The 24253-nt window shown below is 37.4% G+C and overlaps 1 protein-coding gene across 6 annotated transcripts in view; it reads right to left on the bottom strand.

The window, feature by feature from the left end:
• Nucleotides 1-24253, bottom strand: part of LOC112053104 (SET domain-containing protein SmydA-8-like) — a 35762-nt gene that overhangs the window by 8882 nt on the left and 2627 nt on the right. For 2 of the 6 annotated variants that reach the window (XM_024092398.2, XM_024092400.2), the window contains exons 1-2: nucleotides 21629-21819; nucleotides 13502-13554 (exon numbers count right to left, since the gene is read on the bottom strand). In XM_024092398.2, coding sequence (XP_023948166.2) covers nucleotides 13502-13531 — 30 coding nt within the window. In that variant the 5' untranslated portion in view covers nucleotides 13532-13554; nucleotides 21629-21819. Of the gene's footprint in view, nucleotides 1-297; nucleotides 471-13501; nucleotides 13555-21628; nucleotides 21820-22477; nucleotides 22497-24253 lie in introns of those variants that run through there. The other 4 variants (XM_024092401.2, XM_024092399.2, XM_052887289.1 and 1 more) reach the window with 3 other exon arrangements.

Here is a 24253-nt window from a genome sequence, read left to right as displayed (position 1 = left end):
TCTTTCGAAACGGTGTTAGAGTCACTAGTCACTACTAACAAACTAACCTCATATTGTAAAAGTGCTTGTAAACTAAACTGTAAATTAATTTTGAAGTTTTTCATTAATTGTGACTTAAACTTCCGCATTAAAAACGAATTATTTCTGCGTTTCCCGTTTCTCACTTTACTCTAAGAGACACTTTCACTTTAGCACAAAGAACGAAACAAAATGAAACCGCAAATAACTGTTGTCAAAACTAAAAAAAATACATAACCTTGAAATAACGAAAAAAATTAAAAAATCCGTAAATCTTACACAAGTAACGCATCCCAGCATTCACACGGCGCGAGATGTTGGCTTTTTTGTGAGTGGTTCGCTCTTCGCGGTATCCGAGACAAATATGACGTATTCATAACAGATATGAATGAGTAGTTTCAGTTTTGCAGGCGGTGAGTGCCTTCAGCCAAGATATTTAAACATTACTGTGCAGCAGATAGGACGTTAGCATTCGATAAACAAAAGTTATGTTATATAATTTTTTTTCAATAAATTAAGTAACTGTCCCTAGAATCACCACCACAAATCATAATAATCTCTAATACGATGTGTAAAGGCAACTATAAAACAGTCAGTCATGTTTATTTAATTGTTTTATGCCGCTTCACTTCACTTACAGCTACGAAATTGTAACTCGTTAAGTTACTACAAATTCTTAGGTTTGCCTGTGAAATGCCTCAGAATGTTTATCTTTCAAGAACAATCAATATCAAATATTTGGGGAGCCGGCGAAGTAATTGCAACTTCCTGCTTTAGAGAGCACGTAAAACTACCTGTCCTGTCCTTGATCTCTCTTCTGATACTTTGAATGTGATAATAAGATGAAGATTGGTAGTGACACAGAGACTACACCTGTGTTTCCGCAGGCTTTAGAGCACCGTAACGGCATTTTTATGGAATTAACAGCCGTGAACAAAATTTACTTAACTTTAAGCCAATAAAAAAAACGATTGTTGAAATGAAAACAGAGAGTATAATACACTCTTATTGCACTATAATATTTTCTGCCTATATGGGCATTAGTTTAAGTATTAGAATGTTCCTATTAGCCGCTCTATGGCCTCCGCAAATGTCTGCGCTCCGGCGTGTATTTCTGTTTGCCACTTGAGTGTGCTTGTTTGTTGGTGCGCTGCGCCTGTTGTGAATGCCCGTCAAATGGAGGTTAAGGTTAGCGTACAATGCTCCATTTCTAATTTCTCTTTGAAATAGAAATTAAATTATACCTACATCTTTATGGGTATCATGGCTAACACGTATTAGATTAGAGTGTTTGGTACAACCTGAAACCTGCAGTGGGTCGTTAGTATTCAAGTAAATATATTCATAATATATTATAGTTTACATATTTTGAATTCAATAAAAACAGGAGGTGCATTGGAGTGCCCGTCTTTGATTTCAAGATAACTATGTTTTTTCAAGTACACCGTAACAAGTGTAAAGTTACACCGTATCAAAACACAAACAAGCTTTTTTAAAAAAAAAAATCTATGTCTTTCTAGGTATTTGTTATTCTCTGGGAAAAGCCGAAGAATCCAAGAAACAAAATGTTCGAGATCAAACAGGAAATCCCCTCCTACCTACGTTTATTTCCGAAATTGATGTATTCTCAAGAGATGTTGACTACAAAAATACTTGCAATTAATTTTCTTTCGGATCTGGGTGACATTTTTGCTTGTATTTGTCGATTTTCTGAGGATAATAGCTAAATTATTACAATAATAATCATTTCATGTGGATATTTCATTATGAGCCCTAAGGTTCCTAAGCATACGGTTGCCTGAAAGAGATCGCTAAGTAATAAGGCTTCCTTTTGTATTCTACTTCTTCGTATGTTTCTGTTTTGCTTGTTTTCTTAATTATGTGGTGTACAAATAAAGAATATTAAATAAAAAAAAATTATAAACGTACCAACTGACTTTGAAATGAACACTGCTTTAGCTTTTGGCACGCGGACATATTGACACTTGAAAATGTTATATTTATTGGTACGAGCAGATAGAACTTAAAGTGAATGAATATTGCGCGCATATTTATTTCAATTAATATATCTACTTCTTATTTTGATGGAAAACACAGTATGGCGTTGGTTCTTGACTACAAAACAGTGTAAAACAAATCAGTGTTTAAGTTTATACGTAAGAGGTTTCATGTAGAAATGAAACTAGGACCTTTAGGACTTCAGCTTTACTCGATGTGCACTGTCTACCAAGAAACAAAGTAAAAATGAGGTATACCCTCATTTTTAATTAGTTTTTGGTAGACATTTCTATATGTCTAGGTTTACATTTCATAAAAGAAAAGACTCTTCTTGACTAAGCTTGTCCAGCGTACATAATTCGTAGTAAACCTTTTACTACGAATTATGTACGCTTTGTATATCACAAAACATCAAGGGATAGGTGTTGGGATTGCGCGCTTAGGCCTTAGGATATGAGTGATCATTATTATCAGAAATTATAATGATATTGATCACGACCAAAGCTTAACGTGCTTTCTTCGAGACACGTGGATAACTCATCATTATTAACCCATATTCGACTTACTCTGGAGCACGAGTCTTCTCAGAATGTTGCTAACCATTGGACCAAAGAGGCGTTTAAAATCCTATAAATATAATAATAAACCTTACTACAATACTTGTGCAAAGCGATTTTATTTCAACCGCTAGAATGGAATGTTTGTTATTGTAAAATGTCGGATAATACGCGCTTGATATGAAATATTGGACGTGAGTATGATGTACTCGTATGTATATTAAAACAACAGCTCAGTATACCTACATATACACTCACTGACTGTCCGGGGTTATTTCAATAATTGTATTTTTTGTATTCCACAAATTCCTAGTGTTTGACATGTAGTGACGATATGCATAATATGTTGTAGTTGGGTTTTTTGTTTTGGTGGTGCAAGAATGACGACCCCGCACCGGAAAGCGTAGTGTTGTTTGACCCCCACTAAATAGTTGAAGTGAAGCAATAGTTCGCTATAGCTTTGCAAGTTCGTTCATAACACTCCCGATGGCGCGCAGGACGGGGGGGCGTGTAGCGATGAATGAAAAACCCACGACTGATACACGTTACTTCCCCGCACGCAGGATTTCACACCCGCGCAGTCTTTCCGCCCGACGCCCGCATATCATGGGAGTGTTATCAAAGAACTTGCCAGACTATAGACGAGGAGGCGACTGTAACGAAGACTCAACAATACCACTTCACATCAGGAAGATGTCTATATACACTCTACTTAAAGATACCTACGTTGTAGGTAGTGGCGTGCACTTCATAGATGCATAAATGCACTGCATACCCAGATGATTCTTTACGAGCCTGTATTGAAGGAAGAATTTTCAAGTTTTAGTACAATACAATTTTTACCTATGGTGCCTAACGTAGTTGAAATCCTTGTGCACGCCACTGGTAGGTGTTAGAGAAAATGGAAGCTGGAAGCCATTCCATATCTTTGCAGTGCGTATATGGAATAATGTAAGGTAGGTAATGACATTATTTGGATCACGTTTGGAAAATAATGGCTTTGGAAGGTTTTAAGGATTCAGATTCTCTATAGTTTAAGTGTTTTTTTTTGTCTGTTATCTTCCGGTCAGTACGGAACCGCTATGCATTTCTTCGTACTGACTTTCTATTTGTCATTTCTCTCTCTCTTTCTTTTCGAATCGTTCTCTTTCGTCTCTCCGAATCATAATAGGTCTGAGCATGTGTAAGTACTTTCTCCATTCCTCCTCGTCTTCTAGCATATATCATAAGTATTTTTTTACCGTATGACCAAGAACTCGCCATCCCAATCGATGAATAATATATGTATGTACCAAAAAGAAAAATGTGTTTCGTTTCTATTCCCACTTACAGTTTGTGGAACAAACTCGTAAAGACTGAACATTATTTGATCTTTGCTTTCTCTACATTTAGCTTTTGTATACCACACCGCCTATTTTTATAGCTAATATTTTTATAGCCACTAATATTTTGTTATTTTCATTAGATGATCGATTCGACGAAAAAAACCCGGCTGAATTGCTTGTGGGCTCTAATCAAACTAGCCGCTATAAGTCTAAGTCTTAGGTAAAGCTTAATTTTCCGACTCAACTTTATTTTTCATAAAGAGAAAGAATACATGAAACTTACTCGTAAGCTAACTCATCCTAATAATTACCTATAGGTACATATGTACAAGTAGTAAATACTGGTAGCATTTCCGACTTGGACACCCAGGCTGACCTTTGCGCTAAGTATTTATTAATTGACAGTGAAACTGATCGCAACTTAAAAACAATCACATACAAACAGAGCAACATTTCCTATAAAATAAGGATGTCTAATTAACATAAAACAGTATTTAATAGAACTGAATAGATCCAGGCATTATTTTGTGGAAGTTCATTCCATGATTGCTGCATGCAACGAGTTAAGAATCTTAACGTTGTAGACTGAGGTTTCGGTTGAAACAAGCATAGAGAGTTTTTTGTTGAATCTGATTCACATTCTGTCACTTTTTCGCGAATATTAGCAAATTAGATTGATTGCTAATCATTTAAATTACTAGTAAAAACCCGGACAAGTGCGAGTCGGATTCGCCCAGCCATCCAGGGTTCCTTACATAGGATCATAATCAAAATCTAATTGCGCAGTTTTGTCGGACTTTTCCGGAGTTTAACACACCTTGTTTTTTAAGATTTAATTAATTTTTTTTTGAGATTTTTCCTACATGGAATTTTGTTGTGGTTTTTAACGATGGTAACTGCCAAATTTCATAGTTCTAGTTCAACTGAAAGCAGGTAACAGGTGTCGAAATATGGGTTATTTGCTGACATACGGCCTAAAAACTTGGTACCTCCACGCAATCCTGAAATAAAAGATTTTTAAAGACAGACGGTCAGACAACAAAGTGAACCCTTTAACAAAGCGGAACCCTTATTAGATCTCAAAACGAAAATAAGGGTTCCGTTTTTTCCTTTTGGATCCCTAAAAACATCGATAAAAACATACATGATTGTATGAATTAATTTCCAATGGCCACGATTTCTTGTGTTGAGCTGAGGCGCAGGCTATTGATAGCCGTGTAATGTCTTGGCACCGTCAGTTAACTACAGTTTTTAAATACTAAACGACACTATTGTTCCCATCCGCTCGTCTCTTGGAATCATTTCAAATGCTTTTAATTTCATTTATTACACGACCTGAGTCATTATTCTCGTTTCGCATCATCAAAGATTCGTTTGACAAATATTTCGACTGGTACAAAAATGTAATGTTATCTAAAAATGCATTCTATATTCTGTTCAACGCTTACGTTAATCAATGGGGATGGAGACTAGGTTTGAACATACTGATTTGTGATTTTTGTGACATATTCGGGTAACTAAAGCAAAGAGTATATGGATATTTGCAAAATAAATAAGATTATAAAATTTCCAAATCTATTAAAAATCTTTTATCGTAATTAGATGAAATTTTAGCTTCCTTACATTAAATGTGTCATTTTTGAATAAATGAACTATAAACATAAATGCACCAATAACAAAGATATTGGTAATTTTGTTTAAACGCTCATACAAATCTAACGATCATTATGTACTTACGACGTCATTAATTCGTACCATTTTGTATGGGGCGTTTTTCAGAGATCCGCGGCAGCGCCGCAAAATTGACCTTTTAAATCCCTGTAGCTCCGAAAGGAATGATCGCAGATACCCTGTTACTTTTACAAAATTGCTTTACTATTAGCATACACTTAATTTATAAACAGTTTAATAAACTATCATCATCCCTATTATATGTATGTATATATTCGCTTCTTTGTTTACGGTTAAAGTGTTTTTCAGATAACAGGTACGGACTACGGTGACAGTTGCCTTATGACGTTCGTAATACGTAGGTACTATTGTCGTGAATCGCGGCAAACATTCAAGAGTGAAACGAACTGTCACCGTACCCATGCTATCTAAAAAATACTTTAGTGTATATATGTTATATATATAGTTCAGTGATATTGCTCAAAGTGAATTTGATGACGGGTTGTCAACGCCTTTGTCACGCGCTAACGAAGGCGAGAACAGATATTTAGCAGGAAGCACTGAAAGATGAGATATTAATACTTAATAGTTTATATCCTACTAGCGGACTTGGTCAAGCTTCGCTTTGAGTTATATGCACTTCTTCTCTATCCCTACCCTACCCTATCCGCCGTCACCCTACCCTATCATTTGTTACAAAAATGTGATACCTAAACGAAGAACTACTCGACCGATTTTGTGCAAACTTCACATAATCATCATCATCATCATCATCATCATCATCATCATCATCATCATCATCAACCCATATTCGGCTCACTGCTGAGCTCGAGTCTCCTCTCAGAATGAGAAAGGTTAGGCCAATAGTCTATCACGCTGACCCAATGCAGATTGGTAGACTTCACACACGCAGAGAATTAAGAAAATTTTCTGGTATGCAGGTTTCCTCACGATGTTTTCCTTCACCGTTTGAGACAAATTATATTTAAATTCTTAAAATGCACACAACTGAAAAGTTGGAGATGCATGCACGTTATTTGTAAGTGTCATAGGCCATATTTTATCCCCGTATTCTTCCGGGAACGGGAACTACGCGGGTGACACCACAGGGCCTAACAATTTGATTCAATATGGGACTTGTCCTACAAAGCAACTTCCGTGTATCGATTAACCTGTAGCGAAGATGCATCAGCTGACTGCAATTCAGGAAGGTAGCTACCGTCGTATCAGCCGTATCAATGATACGGAACCCCGGGACTGCAGGGGACCCTTACGTGTGAAAGCTAAAATTCATCATCATTATCAGCCGATGGACGTCCACTGCTGGATATAGGCCTCTTGCATGGACCTCTAAGCATAACAGTCTCGTGCCGCCATTAAAATGTAATCCTCAATTTCCTTTGGTTTGAAGAACCTATGAATTCCCATATACAACGTGTCTCAAAATTCAACGATAAGCGGGCGCCAAAAGATTGACCTGCTCATGAGCACTTAAGGAAAAATAATAAAAAAAATATACCTAAATTTTTTTTTTAGTTACAAAATAAATTTTAAAATTCTTTGAAAATTTACACCTTGTATGATATTTTGAACTACCGCAGCTACAATTTCTTAAATATGCTTAAGATTTTTTTTGTATCGGAACCTAAGTAGTACTACTATTCACCACAACTCTTAAAAACACCACAATGCCCGCAGTTTTTACACAAAAAAAAATCAAAATATTTTTTTTCCCTCAAATTTTTAAAGATTTTTACTTTCAGTCTACTTTGACTCATGGTCTTGCAAAAAAAAGTATGAACACCGCTATGGCAAGTTATTTTCAAAGTTGACGCAACTAATCAAGATTTCAAAATAGTATAATACCCTAGGATAACTAGTCACAAAAAAAAATATGCGTACCATTTGTAAACAAGAACCAAATTTCTTAATTGTTCTTGTTGTTAGTAATAAATTTTACTATGTTCCAAAAATGTGTTTGTTATTTTAATTACACAACATTAAAGTAAATGTTCGAATTGTTTTCCACCGGCATTAATACAGGCACGACATCGCCTTAAAAACGACCGTTTTATTTTTCGCGCATATCTTCTAGCATTGATATGTGCCGCAGCCTGAGTGATTTTTTGCCGAAGCTCGTCCAATGTCGTAATCGGTTTTGCGTAGATCCTGTCTTTGAGACAACCCCAATAAAAGAAATCCAGGGGGTTTAGGTCGGGTGATCGGGGTGGCCATAGGATAGGACCAAGTCGCCCGATCCAACGCCCCGGATACTCGTGGTCTAGGTATTGTCTCACAGGACGAGCGTAGTGAGCTGGGCAACCATCATTTTGATACCACATATTTTGAAGGTCGCTTAGGGGGACGTCTTCTAGTAATTCTTGCAAATCATTTTGTAAAAAGTTCAAATAACTGTCCCCATCTAAGTTTCCTTGTAATTCAAAAGGCCCAATCACTTTTCCATTTAAAATGCCCGTCCATAAGTTGACCTTAAATTGATATTGGGATTTGTCTTCTCTCATCAGGTGCGGATTCTCATTGCTCCAGCTGTGTAGGTTGTGAAGATTTAAATAGCCATCTTTCTTGCAGGTTGTTTCATCCGACCATAGTACTTTATCCAAGAACTGAGGATCTTCCCGATGCTTTTGAAGCATCACTCGGCAAAATGCGATCCGCAGTGGATAGTCCCGTGATAGTAACGTTTGTACACGTCTGTAATGATATGGGTGTAGCCGATGACGTTTTAGTATTCGATGTGCTGAACTTTTTGGGATTCCCGTAGCTGCTTCTATGGCACGCACTGAGGTAGTTGAATCAATGTTTATTTCATTGAGAACTTCTTCATCGCATTCCGATCTAGGTCTTCCAGCGTTTCTTCTAGCTGACGGCAAACGACCCTCCGAAAACGCTTGATGCACATTCATAAATACCCGATAATCTGGATATCTTTGAGCGTTTGGGTACCTTTCTCGATACAATCTGCTAGCAGCGTTAGCATTGCACCGACATTCTCCATAAATGAGATGCATGTTAGCGTATTCCATCGGCGTGTATGGTTGCGGCATGATAACGCTAAACAGTCCAAAATACACCAAAAGTCCAATTCACAAAACACAGGCACAGTCCAAAATAATGCCAGGTCAGTTCAGTTTGCAGATCACTTAAGTCCAGTCCAAAATGCAAATCCAAAAGTCGTTAGTACGAGAGCCACGTCAATTGAATACGGAAAGTTGCGCAGTAAACAAAGGAGCAGAGCGTACTGACTTGCTGGGAACAGGATTTTCTTTACCTGCATCATTGTCATTCAACAAAGAACATCTGTCTATCCCTCTCTAACGTATACTTATCGCTATCTTTCTCTCTCTCTCTCTCTCTTATTTTTAAATGTTATCGTTCGTTCCATTAAAATTCTAGGAAATTGCAACGTATGACTCACATCATTTTGTGCATAAAGTAAAAGTGATTTCTAGGAGCAAAAACATTTTAGAAATTTAGTTCTTGTTTACAAATGGTACGCATATTTTTTTTTTGCGACTAGTTATCCTAGGGTATTATACTATTTTGAAATCTTGATTAGTTGCGTCAACTTTGAAAATAACTTGCCATAGCGGTGTTCATACTTTTTTTTGCAAGACCATGAGTCAAAGTAGACTGAAAGTAAAAATCTTTAAAAATTTGAGGGAAAAAAAATATTTTGATATTTTTTTGTGTAAAAACTGCGGGCATTGTGGTGTTTTTAAGAGTTGTGGTGAATAGTAGTACTACTTAGGTTCCGATACAAAAAAAATCTTAAGCATATTTAAGAAATTGTAGCTGCGGTAGTTCAAAATATCATACAAGGTGTAAATTTTCAAAGAATTTTAAAATTTATTTTGTAACTAAAAAAAAAATTTAGGTATATTTTATTTATTATTTTTCCTTAAGTGCTCATGAGCAGGTCAATCTTTTGGCGCCCGCTTATCGTTGAATTTTGGGACACGTTGTATACACAGGTTCTTCAAACATCTTTCTGTTATACGAAGTCTTTACCCTTCACATTGGGGCTCGAAATTTTGATACAGGACACGCTACGCCACTGCTAACCATACCCTTTAGAGTAGAACACAGTAATGTTCATTTCCTTTTAAATTAAACCCTTTAAGATTAAACGACGAGGTCCACGAGAATACATCCAAAAGCATGAAGACGAAAGTTATCAAATAGTGAAACAGTTCAAAGCCACAGCGCGCGATGGTGCAAGGTGGTGCTATGCTTGGAGTTTCTCTGCATAATAGAATCAGTAATCAAATAATAGTCAACAACGTTATAATTAATTAAAAGAATGGTAAGTATACTTGTTTGTCTCAACAATCAGAAGCGCAGACAATATCGCAGATGAATAGCTTGCAATTACAGACGACGACAGACAAGCGACGTGACACGGTGTTCGACACGCCGCCAAGTGGCTACGACGGAGCCAACTCGAGGTCTTTTTGTCAATCCTATTTCGAGTATAGTCTTTCTACTTTCGGAAGTCGGTTTGGCTTTACATGTAGCAAGGTGTACAGACAAGCGTTTGGCATTTATATTGGTGTGAACCAAGGAAGATACAGCAACAAAAACTACAGCATACATTTTTGGTGCAGTTCGGATTAAGTAAGTTTGTCGTTACTGATCTTATGATCAACTAACTGGCGCCGCGCGGTTTCATCTGCGTGGTTTCCGTTTCCGGATGAATACGGGAATAATATATAGCCTTTCTCGATAAATAAGCTATTTAACACTGAAATGATTTTTCATATCGGACCAGTAGTTCCCGAGATTAGGTCATTCAACCAAACAAACTCTTCAACTCGATAATATTGGTAAAGATATATGACTGCAAGATATAATCTCTATGAATCAAAGCCCACTTATATACATCTTGAATGCAATAACATATGGTTAGTACAAGCTAAGTTTCATCCTCTGAGTCTGAAAAGGATATAAACTTGAACATGTTGGTACTAGAATAATTATGCAAAGTATTTATTCTGCTTTTTTGGCTGAATTGAATAACTGAATATAATATAATGAAGCCACATTTAAAATGGATGAATGGAGGATGTCGAATTAAGTACCCGTAGTAAAAATAAATAACACAACAACTAACTTTAGAAAACTTTGTTAATAATAACATTTGAATATCAGGAAAGGCAACTCGAGACAATAATGATTATTCCAAGACCTAGATATTAACGGACTCTTGAAGTTTAGATACAAAACGCTAGATTTTTGTAACTATTGAAATACTCGTAGTTCTCCTAGACAAACTCTTCTGAATAATCAATAGATCATTTAAGGCATCTTCTTGGCATTGGTTCGACAATTAATTTCGTGGATATTCACGAACGTATTAATGAAGGTTTACACTAATTATTGTACGCCCATTTCATTTGAATATAATCCACAAATCTTGAAATTTATTCATTAATGTGTTACGTTAAACATTCACTGAAACTATTTCACACAAATCATCGTTCGCGGTAGCCAATACCTAGCGCTTGTCATTTGTCAACATGGACGGAGCTAGCATTTTATGGGAGGGGGGCTTAATAATTGATATTACTTGTAGTGTAATTATTTTTTTGCTATTATCCGCGAAAAACGGAAATCAAAACGATTACGTAGCCCAGATCCAACAGTAAATCCTCTATGCACTTTTCACCCCAAAACCGGATTACCCTTAGGAGATATTGACTCTACAATGTTCCGTTTCAAAGTCAGATGCATCAAACCGTTATTGACTTGCCCCATCTTTCTAGAAACGGGCATAAGTTAGTTATATCCACTCAAAAATACAAAAAATATAATTTTATAATTTTGTAGGGTACAGTTACTTTATCAAGATCCCCAAGACAGTTATGGACCTACTAATGCATTAAGTTTAGACACTAAAACACATCTAATACCTACACCAAGCTCATTTACTTGATGAATTCATTAAATAAATGAATAAAATGAATAAATTGAATGAATAATTAAAAATCAAACGAACTTACCAAAGTGAAGTTCGATGATAATATAATGGTAATTATATTATATCAAAATAATAATAAACATAATGGTAATTATATCGGCTTTCATCATCACATAACAATTATTTTATGTATTGGCAATAAACATTGTAAACAATGATTTTAGAAGTGCAGCTGTTGAGTTAGTTGCCTGCTCTTCGCAGCAAAATCTGACATAAGAACTGGTGGTAGGGTTTTTAGGAATAGTCAAAGTTGACATTTCATTAGTGCTTGTAAACTAGCTTATTTGATATAAATGAATTTTGTATTTGATTAGGAAGAATTAAGAAGACACGGAAGGGGGTTTAAACTGATCTCTCCAAAGACTCCCCCCAAGCTCCGCTACCCGCCAATGTGTGCCAACTGGAAATAGATGAACTTGCCGCCTCAAGGGCTAAGGATGGTATAAGCATACGTTTAAATCAGACGTGCTCATCTAAATATTATGCTTCGTATGAATAATGCGTCTCATACTGGAGCCAAGTCTGATGCACATTGAAGTTTGACTAAACTAAACATTGACAGTCTTTGATCAACAACTACGTAATCTTTGCGTACTATATATTGTATAGAGGTAAAGTTTGTGCGGTTGTAGTAGTAATCTCTGGATCTACTCGGTTTACTAATAGGAAATCACTTTATTTGTGAGTGCCAGCTATGTTTTATCAGCGTATTCTCAAGGGAACGGGAAATACGCCGGGAAAACCGCGTTAAATTTGATAAAGCTAATAATTCAACATTTTTATCGTTTATTTAATTATGTACCTACACGGCTTTTGATTTTAAACAACGTTTTAAAAACAACTCTTTGTTTATCTCTATTATCAAGAATGTTTGTGGAGTTTGAGGACCTGTGTCAGACCCTTGATCCGATTAAGCGAAAGCAGAGCTTCTAAAGGTATTGGTTGAAGCTTTCTGCATAGTGAGTGAAACGAAATCTGAACATAGTTAAAGCCCGTAATATAGCGCTGAACGATAATGGTTGAACCGTCATCTTCAGCGTCTCTGTTCTTTGGGTTGACTCAACATTCCACAATACTGTCATGAACAAGGTCCCAATTAGTTGTGCATATTCATTGTCAGATTAATCGTCTTGTGATGAAATATCAACAAGATCATAATAATGAATAAGTAGTATTCTTACACATGACAGTTCTTCTTTAATTTGAAAATAATATATCCCTAATAAATAGCGATACCTGCTTCACAAATCAAGCATCAAAAGACATCTTATTTCTGTAAAGTGCATGCGCACTGTGAGTCATTGACACCACTGTTTGCGAATGACAATGTTGCGACAGCGATGTGGAAAGTGGGTCTCATTAAACGGAATAAATAGACACAGCAGCACCGCATCGTTGATAGAGAGCCATCAATTACATGTCAACTGGCCCGAGCCAACACTGCCTGCGTGCCAGCGGATATTCTTACCTTCGTTAGGTCTCACGCTGTCTCATAAGATTTAATAGTCTGGATTTATAAGGGGCTGTAATTGTATTACCGCTATAACTGTACTTGCTGACTCTCTAATTTCATCACAATGGGTAAATTTATCTACCTAGGTATATCTCTGAGCTCCACTACACTTATTGTTGGAGGCTTTCATTTCGTTCTCATCTCTCATTTAAAAGTTTTTGTAAATCTCAGGAACGCATGGAGGTATATTACTTTACGTTTGTAATCACTTAAAGTAGTTTTCAGTTTGTAATCACGTAATTAACGCAATCGCACAATGTAGCGGTCCATGCCGCATTTTAACACTTTCAAAGTAAACAAAGCCTACAGAGAACTTCCTATATCCGTGATGTCACACTTTTAAGGGCTCCCACTAAAACCAGCGCTTCAGCTTTATGCTGGGCGGAAGTCCTGTATTTGGTCAGCTTAACCATAAACTAACCTTCTTTTTAGTATGAGACTTCTTGTTCATGATGGAAGGCCCGAACTAGAGATCTGGAACAAAGGATTATTTTGAACTGTTGCTGTACAAATTAATGAAAACAAACATACCAATATTTGTTAAAAATTGAAGTGTTTATGTCTATAGCCCTGAACTATTTTCTATTTGATATATGTATAGGTATACGAAGTACCGGGAATAAATCAAATGCGAAAAGTACAAGGTTCTATTCCCACGTTCCTACATTAAATAATATTGTGGTATTTAGGTACATCTATCACAATTAGATAAATAATATGAGTTATGTTGAAATGTAATGCTAATCCTTAAAATGCTTGATTGAGTGATAAACCATAACCTAACCATAAATAATCAGACATCTACACATCTAAACTAAAACGTGTGTCCTTTTCATAATTACTCATGACAAAAACAAAAACATAAATCGGCTGTCAAGCTTATTTTCCTCAATTTTTCGTTATGCCAAATAATTTCCGGTGTCGATTTACTTACATCAAGCGCCAAAATAAATTCAAACCGACATTAAAATTTTCATGTATTTTAGTGAGTAGGTAGGCATTTTATAGATGTGATTGCACCGAAACTGTTTAATTTTAACCGCGTCGCTTTTGTCCGGTTCACAATCCCGGATTCCTGCCGACGATTTAATTAAACATGACGCCGAGACAAAAACTGGGCCACCATTTGGGAGGTGTTGCGAAATGCCGGATAGCTACGGACTTCACTAGCAAACAAGACTAGTAGATATCTGCATGTTACGAAGATATAGGCTGTATCTATTTTAAAATACTATTATTGTTTTCATCTACTTTTTATCAACAAAGATAATAATTAAAATATCTATAAATGTATGAGAGGCTACGATTAGACATGACACTGAGACAATAAATGTAAGTGGAAGAAGATGGTGAGTATGATCATTGATCCTTTTAGGAAAATGGTTAGGTACCAATCACAAAATTTACAAATGCTTAACGATGACTTCATGCTTGTCACCTTTTTGTCCGTATTAAATAATTGTGAACAGACAATAGGCATGGTTAAAAACATAAATAAATCTAAATATAAAACTTAGTCTACAGTTCTTATTAAAGAAGTCGATTTAGTCAAAATAAAGTAAAAACTAAGTACAATACAAAGTTCTCATAAGTCTAGTCTATCAGGAGAAACAATTAAAATTGAATTAAAGATTTTCAGATTAAAAAATAAAAGTCGAATGAAAGCATCATCGACCTTTTGGTCCAGAACTGAGGAAGAAAAAGCCAATTCAAATAGCATCTCTCCTCTAAAAGCTTCGTTGCTTTTAGTTGCGGGATATTCAGAATTGTGCGATAAACAAATGAGATCGGGGAAGCCTGTCAGATAATTTGTAGCCACCATTTCTCACCTCACGAGTTGGCGTGTTTTGTCTTAAATCGTTAGGTGTGCGTGATTTTTCTGCTTTCAAATTAAAGAGTTTAAGTGTTTCGATGGACATTGTTGGATATCGCCTACTTTTTTCCCTATTACAATTTGATTTAAAATCTGGTTTTGAATCTTATTTCTAGATGTTCAAGTCCATTGCGATATTTTTGTGTGCATCAATTAAAAACGTCATTTACTGAAGCAGCATGTTCCTAATTGTCGGTTTTGGACATCTTTGAATTTGTTTGGCTAAAATTTGGCACGCAGATAGCTAATTTGTATGACGTAGGCACCCGTTTAAAAAGGATTTTCGAAATTTTGCCTTCTAAGGGAGTTCTTGCGGGATCGTACAAATTCCATGTTCACGTTATCAAATAATTACTTATAGGTAAAACTACGTGTTACAAAGAAAGGATTTTACAAAATTTAAGGTGAGTGAATTGTCATCATCATAATCATCATCATCATCATTATCAGCCGATGGACGTGCAGTGCTGGACATAAGCCTCTTGCACGGACCTCCAAGCACAACGGTCTCTAATCGCCAGCATCCAGCGGCTCCTGCAACCCGTTTGATATCCTTGATCGGGGGGACGACCCCGCTTTCCGGTTTTCCGTTCCGGAACACTGCGTTTTCCGGTTATTCCAGCACCTTAGGACTACCAACATCCAGTGGCTCTTCGAACTATGTGGCCTGCCCATTGCCACTCTCCCTTCGCGACTCTCTGAGCTATGTCAGTGACTTTGGTTCGTTTGCGAATCTCCTCATTTGAACATTGTAACAGTTTGAAATTCGTTGCAGCAGCTATCAGCTAGTTGTAAGTAGAGAGGTAAACTCAAAGCAAAGCTGAGCTGAGCAATACATCAAATGGCAATATTGCAGTTATTTAAGTTCTGACGGCGCGAATACTGCAGTTGGTCCATATTTCGGGTGCAGATCGGTTTATTTACATATTGGCAACCATTCAAAGCAGGGCCTGATTTGAATTATGCGTGTACTTGCGTTTCTGAGCTAAGACAACGCTGCAATGCCGAGAATCGAGATTACTACGAGTCACGACTATTTAGATGAGTGGAAATAGAATTAAATGATGCGTTAATGGGTTTTCGCGATCTGGCACTGCTGTCTGTGATAGACAGATAATCTTTTTAGATATTTTTATAATTTTCGAATCCAATCTGGCTTATCTACCAGCCGTCATTTTGATTTAGTTTCGGATATTTCGGACACTGCGCTTTTCAGTTCAAAATCACCATTTTACACCTTGGGACACAAACATTCATTTATAAAGCCACGCAACTGCGCATGAAAAGTTTTCTAAAAGACGATCGTAGTTAGTATAACTGGGAAAATGGATATTTATATTCTTCGTCATAAAAATAAATGTGTTGATAAATTGACATTGGTGTTTGCTTAACCTTAAATCGAGCAAGTGGGGGCAGGAAACCCATAAATTTCCTCTCAAATGACTATGTCCGGTCTCATTCCGGATATGGGTGTGCACAGAATCTCGCAGGAATTTACATTTTGTTTACGTTTTTAATAATTTTTCTGGGAAACTAAACCCGTCATCAGTGTAATGTTCACGCCCACAAAATATCAGTGCGTATGTTAACAATCTCGTAAGTACAGAGTGTACGTAGGTAAACAATCTCGGTTGCTGTTTACCTATTCAGCTCTTGATCATGAAATCTTGCGTTCGATTCCGGGTCAAGCAGACAATATTGGATTTTCTAAAAAAATCTCAGAATCATCATGATGGTGGTGAATGTGACCTTTACTAAGTTAAATATTTCATGCTAAGCGCTCCAATCTGAATGAAGCAGCTTCTTGGGGTCTACCTCCCTCATTCATTCAGATCATTGTAAAATGACTAACGAAAATGAAAAATGATGCATGACTAATGGGATGGCAAGAGGAATATAGGAAGACAGGTGAAACTTTGGGAAAATCCTTTCAAGAAGATCGCTAGTCCTGAATAGATTAGAAAGGCAAGGGACAGAGAAAACTGGATATCGATATGGGAGTCCTATGTCAAAGGGCAATTGCTAATTAATTTAATGCGAATGGAGAAACTGTGAATTGGTCTTATATACCTATATGTAGCTATTAAACGTAATGTTCTATGGAACCTATTACGCATACCGCTAAACGGAGCAATCTAGTTTGTCATCAAATTAAAAAGCGAAACGCCATCAATACGTTACCGTATACACAAAAGTAAGTTATAAAACATTCCCAAATTAATGATTTTGTCTTCTATTTGTGTTTTAGTAGGTGATATCGTAAAAAGTTATGACATGCCGATGTGTTTAGAGCGCCATAGCCCATTGGCACGTGTTTCACAAGGTGAAACACAAACAGCTTTGTTCGTGATGGGCCTGCCACACACTCGACGAGTGGTAACGAGTAGTATAGAAAGTAGCGAGGGAAGGAGGCAGGGTCGTAGTGTGGTTAATCGTCTTGTCGCGTGTCGTGCTTCTCGTCGTACCCAACAATAACAACCCATATTCAGCTGCCTGTTAAGCACGAATCTTCTCTCAGGGGTTAGGCTAATAGTCCACCACCAGTCCAGACAACTAAATTTATCAATTTAGCCTCTCTCCTTGTAGGATATGGGGCGTAGACCCACCACGCTGCTCAAATAAAGGGAGACCTGACCCTGTATGACGTTCGACTAGGCTGGTAATTATGTACGAGACTTTAAACCTAAGTACATACTAAATATAGGTATATAGTGTAATTGCTAGGATGCAATTTTCATCTTCCATATATTTTATGGACAACTAAGTTATGGGAAATACTCCCCAGCACCCTGTTTATACAAATAGGTATAGATATTATGGTCTGTGTGTGAGTAGCCTTAGTTAGTTTTGTTAGTTATGGTTTATGACATCGTAAAGTGTTTCACGGCTCTCTGATGTCAGTCCAACTGAAAACTACTTAACGTTTCACAAGAACATATTTTCCTACTCGTAAGTAGCTATGTAAATAGCTAGATACATATTCCAAGTACCGAATGGGTTCTGATTCGTTGTTTCAACCCGACCACGAAGGTTTCTTTTGTTGTCGATTTCATTATCAACCCATATATTCGGCTCACTGCTGAGCTCGAGTCTCCTCTCAGAATGAGAGGGGTTAGGCCAATAGTCCACCACGCTGGCCCAATGCAGATTGGTACACTTCACACACGCAGAGAATGAAGAAAATTCTCTGGTATGCAGGTTTCCTCACGATGTTTTCCGTCACCGTTTGAGACACGTAATGTTTAATTTCTTAAAATGCACACAACTGTCGGCGGCGCATGCTCTGGACCGGATTCGAACCTACGCAGAGGTCATATCCACTGGGCTATCACGACTCTTAATCGATTTACCCGTCCTAAACTGATATTCATCCACAAATTAGTTATTGCTTACATAGAATAATTATTTATATTTCTAGATCCTACTAAACACAAGAAGGTGTACAAATCAATGTAATGAGATTGTCGACGCGATAATCCGTGCATATATATGTCTGTTTGTTTGCTTGCCGTAGTAAGCTGGCGTCGGGCGCATAAATCCCGCACGTGCGAGCCATTTGCAGCTCTTGGCACACAGATAATAGCCGCGTCGATTGTGTGAGGAATTGGCCGCCTGAGTCGCAGACTATGCTTAGGGGATTCCTAAAGGTTTGACGGCCTCTCTGGTGCAGTTGGTAGAAGTGGGACTCAAAGAGGAGTGGGTTCGATTCCTAGCTAGGTCATTGTAGGATTGTATATTTTCTATCTTGGAATCCAGTTTGTTCGGAGGAGAGATCTAAAATGAGGAGATCCGTAGAAGAACCAAAGTCACCGACAAAGCTCAACGTTGGGGTCCCAAGGTGCTGGAATGACGACCCCGCACTAGAAAGCGCAGTGATGGTCAAACTCCCACCAGGTGGACTGACGACATCAAGCGAGTCGCAGGAATTCGCTGGATGCAGGTGACTCAGGATCCTTTAGTGGTCATTTATCGGGTGATATGACGATGATGATTTTCTAATGGATGGAGGAGTACCATGAAAGGTACTCAAGCAGTCAAGCGACCTGTTAGCTTTGGCACAACCTTCGAAAGTGTATCTACCAAAACACAAACGAATAAAAAACCAAATGTTTTCATTGCGTGTTAGTTGTATCGGAATAAAGTTAAACTAAATTATAGCCGACACGAAATCGCCCAATGGATCGGTTAATGGCGTCTTCAACTGGTGTTCAGTCGAAACCGTACAATAATTTAGGAGCTATCAAAACATTGGAACCAGCGCACGGAATTGAAATGTTGAACTATATACCAGTTAGGTAGTCATCATTATCAGCATATTTAAGACTAGGCTTCCCTATAGGAGAGGGGATATGGAGCTTAAACTCACCATGCTGCTCAAATGCGGGTTGGCAGGATTAGGGCGATAGAGCCTCAATATCTCAACGATAAGAGCGGTTGGACTCATCACCGACGGGTGGTAGTTCAATACAACACCGAAAATACGATGAAAAACGATGTAGTGAGTGATTGGTTGAATGGTACACAGAGTTACATAATAACCCTGGGTGAGATTGCAGTCAAGAACTAACTTGTCATAAAATAAAAAATAATTAACAATGATGGAGAGTTTCTGTTCAATTCAGGGGCGTAGCTACCGTCGTATCAGTCGTATCAATAATACAGCCCCCGGGCGATAGGGGCCTCTTAAGTGGGAAAGCAAAAATTAGTAAAATTGAAACCACATTTTCACTTAATTTAATGTTTCCCGGAGGAAAGAAAAACAAGAGATTTTCGGGATTTGCCGATCGTCAATAGGGCCCCCAACTAACTTTGATACGGAGCCCCTTCAAGGCAAGCTACGCCACTGGTTCAATTAAACCCCCCCACAGATCTAAACATGGAATAAAGCTCAAACCTCCAACAGATTTACAACATTAACGATTCAATTTGACTGTTCGTTTGTTTTGTTAAGCTATTAAATTATTCCGCGGCTTCAGCGCAAGCGCGGATTGAAGACGAAATTACAACGATTAGATTGGCGGATTTAGTGTTAACTATAACTTTTAAAATAAACTATAACTTTTAGTTTATTTTTGATGCGGTTATTTCGCGCGGGATATTGGGTACGTCTCTTAACATTTGGAGTTAACAAGAAACGGGTGTTTATAGAAATTGAGCGATTTAAATCACGATTCATTATCGAGTAGGTATATTTAGATTTCGTGTTAAAATAAAATAAAGTGCGAGTCTTAACTCTCACGTGCTCTCACCATGAGGATTCTGTATCAATGCAATACTGAAAGATTGAAAAGAAAAGAATCCTTGAATCGTGAATGCATTTATCATTGTTGTCTTGGCTTTCATTCGTTATCAACCCATATACGGCTCACTGCTGAGCTCGAGTCTCCTCTCAGAATGAGAGGGGTCAGGCCAATAGTCCACCACGCTGGCTTAATGCGGATTGGCAGACTTCACACAGGCAGAGAATTAAGAAATTCTCTGGTGTGCAGGTTTCCTCACGATGTTTTCCTTCACCGTTTAAGACATGTGATATTTAATTTCTTAAAATGCACACAACTGAAATATTGGAGGTGCATGCCCCGGACCGGATTCGAACCTACACCCTCCGGAATCGGTGGCAGAGGACGTATCCATTGGAATATTACGGATACATGGCTTGGGTGGCTTTCATTGAAATAATATAAAAAAATGTTTGTAAAATAGATATGGGAAGAAAATTCTCGTGTTACAAAACAGATAAACAGCTTAGCTTAAGCACTTATTTATTTCTTAGTTATGTCAGTCTTACAGATTTATTTATAGCCTATAGCATCGCATTTCAATCTAAAACGTTACTTTTATCTTATTAAACTAATAGGTATTATATAGGGGTATATAGTTTGTGGTATTGTAGGGGGGTAATCTATGGATCAACTGAATCGATTCTGAAAATTCTTTTACCTACAAGTAGAAAGTCACATTTTTTGTGAATGTCATAGGTATAGGCTACATTTTATCTCCGTATTCTCACGGGTACAGGAACTACGCGGGTGAAACTGTGGGGCGTCGGCTAGTATAAACATCAGCCTGCGATGGTCAGACGTACCTCGTATCATAAATATTGGTACCTAATCATATGTATATACTTTCTAGTACCTAGTTACATAGTTTACAAATTCTTACACGATGGACGTGAGAGTACCTGCATGCTACCACCGTAATTTATTAAGTACGATATCTACTTTTTTCATTAATTTTCAGCAACCGATTTTCGGCTCACTGCTGAGCACGAGTCTCTTCTCAGAGTGAAAGGGTTGATGCCAATAATCCACCACGCTGGCTCTGACTCCACACACGTAGAGAATTAAGGAAGTTCTCAGGTATGCAGGTTTCCTCACGATGATTTTCTTCACCGTTTGAGACACGTGATATTTAATTTCTTATAATGCACAATGCACATAACTGATAAGTTGGAGGTGCATGACCTGGACCGGATTCGAACCAACGCCCTCCTAATCAAAGGCATAGGTCATATCCACTGGGCTGTCATGTACGTATCTAGCTTTACTTTAATTCAATAAAAACCTAGGTATGATTAATTAAATCTAATCAACAGATTTCCAACCAAGCATTCAGCTTGCGTGAAAAATAAAACTTTAGCAAACAAAATCATTTGAAAGTAAAAAGCAAACACACCTTCAAAATCACCGGAAATACATCAAAGTCAAATTAATCCTCTGTAGTCCAAAACCATAAAACACTGAATTCTAATTAAAAAAGTTTATAATGCCGCGAAAATAATGGCGGGAGATTTTCCAATATGGCCGACACAACCGAATCGCGCGCACAACGGCCTGCTAACTATGCCGTCTCGGGACTTGACACAATAAAGTTTAAGCATCCAAAAGAAAGACCGCGTCGGACCGCGTTTTCACAGTAATCTTACGATATCGCGAGATATTTTGTTTTTAGCTTCAAACACACGCATCACAAATAATACAATAATATGTTCAAATAAAAATATCTCACTACAATTACAATATCGTCAGCGTCAACTTCTGAGTCTAATAGGTACTTCGTTTAGAAATTCGGTTTTACTAGAACATTTTTTAGAACCCCGTCTATGTATATCGGATTAGTAAATTTGACTTATATACCTACTATTATGTACCTATTTTTTTAGTTTTTTTGAAAATTACTGGCATTTACAAACATAGGTACGTACATTCCAAGGTCGTATATTTACGTTTAAGGAGTCAAATCAAGGACCTTCTATTAATTTTATTTTAAAAATAAACGAACCCACTTTCTATGTAGGTACATTCTACAATTACCATTTACGGATACAGGCAACTTTGTTAATGTTTTTATCATTACAGGCCTTTAATATTAACTAACCGCTTTATTCCGTTTCCCAAATCTACCCCGGGTCGGGATCGATTTGGCAAACGGGTCCCCGGCATAGGGGTTACTCTAAAGTCGGCAGGACAAATGCACAAATGAGCAAACTTATAATTATCAGGATCACACAGGACGAGAACTTACATTTGAAAAAAATAACATTAACTTATCTAATTAGTCCATCGTAAAACATCGTGAAACATAGTTCACATCCAATATAACAACGAAGTGTATTTATTTGAGCATCTAATTTGGCAAAGCAAATCTGCCGGCAGCCAGACGATTTGAGTGTTCGAAGACATTTGCCTTTCGCGCATTTCTTTTGCTAATGATGCCAACAATACGTTTGTTTTCATTTACCACTTGTTGAGTCTAGTATGACTTACGAGTTACGAGATTGGGCACTTGGGCACTTTGCAAGCATCGATGGTCGAATCTAATCTAGATCGAAACCAATACTATAAAGAGGTAAGATTTGACTTTTCGTTTGTTTGTAGTAGGCTCTGAAATTCAAATACTTGAGCTTTTGTTTTGTAGTTTCAGAGCCTTCTCCAAATAAACACGAATCCACCACCCACTAACAAACCAAAGGAAAACCAATGGACAGCTACATTATCATCGAGTAGGTAAAAAATACGTCACATTCCCACGAGAATGATAACTATGCTGGTGAAAACGCGACGCCTGTCTTCTACGAATCTAAGACATAAATATTTTTTTTACAGTCCTTGTCAGGGCTAATCTCTGGTATAGTTGTAATGATTTTAAATATTGGACTTTGCTTGAAAGACAGTGGAGATTATTGAACAACGTATACCTAGAATACGTAGTTTCCGGAAAAAATATCGATTTTTAAAGAGGTTAATGGGAAATATCTACAGTTTGTGAAAAACTGAATTGCACGCGATATGGGTAGGTAAAATGAATCGTGCTTGTTTTAAAATTTGGTAAGTATGTACCTACCTACTCTTATTGCTGTATTTTCTTTGAAATCTATTCTACACACCATTATAGTATTCCGATATATTAAATCCATCGACGCATGCAATCTCTTCCTAAGATCACGAAAGCGCGGTTGTATAAAACGTAAATCTCGAACCTGCAAATATTTATTAAATATCAAAGCTCAGCTGTTCTTATAGCCGGCCAAGATGGATACTGTGAGCGAGAATCCTTCACGAGAAGATGGCTTACATAGTGTTTCCCCTCAGACAAAGTACCGGACCATTGGGTCTGAACTACATGAACAATATAGCAGTCTAATCATAATCTAACAGATTGTTTGAGCTAATTAACGGATAATGACGCCGAGTGGGTAAAGATATTGTTTCACTTATTTTCAGTGTTCATCGTCGCATTAACCGACAGAAATCACAGTTAAACAAAGGACTTGCAGGCTCTGATGCCATAAGTATAGTCTGTTCACTCCCTGCCTTCTCCTTGCCTTCACTGCCTTATCCTCCCTTCCTTCCTTAGGCCTCCTTTCTCATAGGAGAGAACAAAAAGGACAGATGACCCTAAGATACCAAGATTCCCGGACTGGTCACAAGTTGATTACGATAAGCGACTACATAATTAAAGAAGTATTTGTATCAATATTAATAATATTTATATCAAGTATCGTTTCGTAGGCGCGTACCTTTATGCGCGTAATTTACAGGCTTAAACCATCAAACAGCCAATGAGTTACGGTGGGGTTACCACCTACAACAAACAATCGATCGTTCGCACAAAACGCACTAATAATTCCTCGAAAGTGCGATTAACGTCCAATTTCTAATGAAATATGGCTATATCCGAACATTATCGTTAAATGAATAAACAAATCAACTCTTCAAGGAATTTCTGTTGGTAGTAAATTACGTTTTAGCCAAAGAGGATGCTTAGGAAGTATTATTTCATTTCTTGATGGCAGTTTCC

Source organism: Bicyclus anynana, chromosome 19, assembly GCF_947172395.1.
Source record: "Bicyclus anynana chromosome 19, ilBicAnyn1.1, whole genome shotgun sequence".
Taxonomy (NCBI): Eukaryota; Metazoa; Arthropoda; class Insecta; order Lepidoptera; family Nymphalidae; genus Bicyclus; species Bicyclus anynana.
Note: the sequence above shows the minus strand (reverse complement) of the source record. Positions and strands in the feature narration are given on the sequence as shown.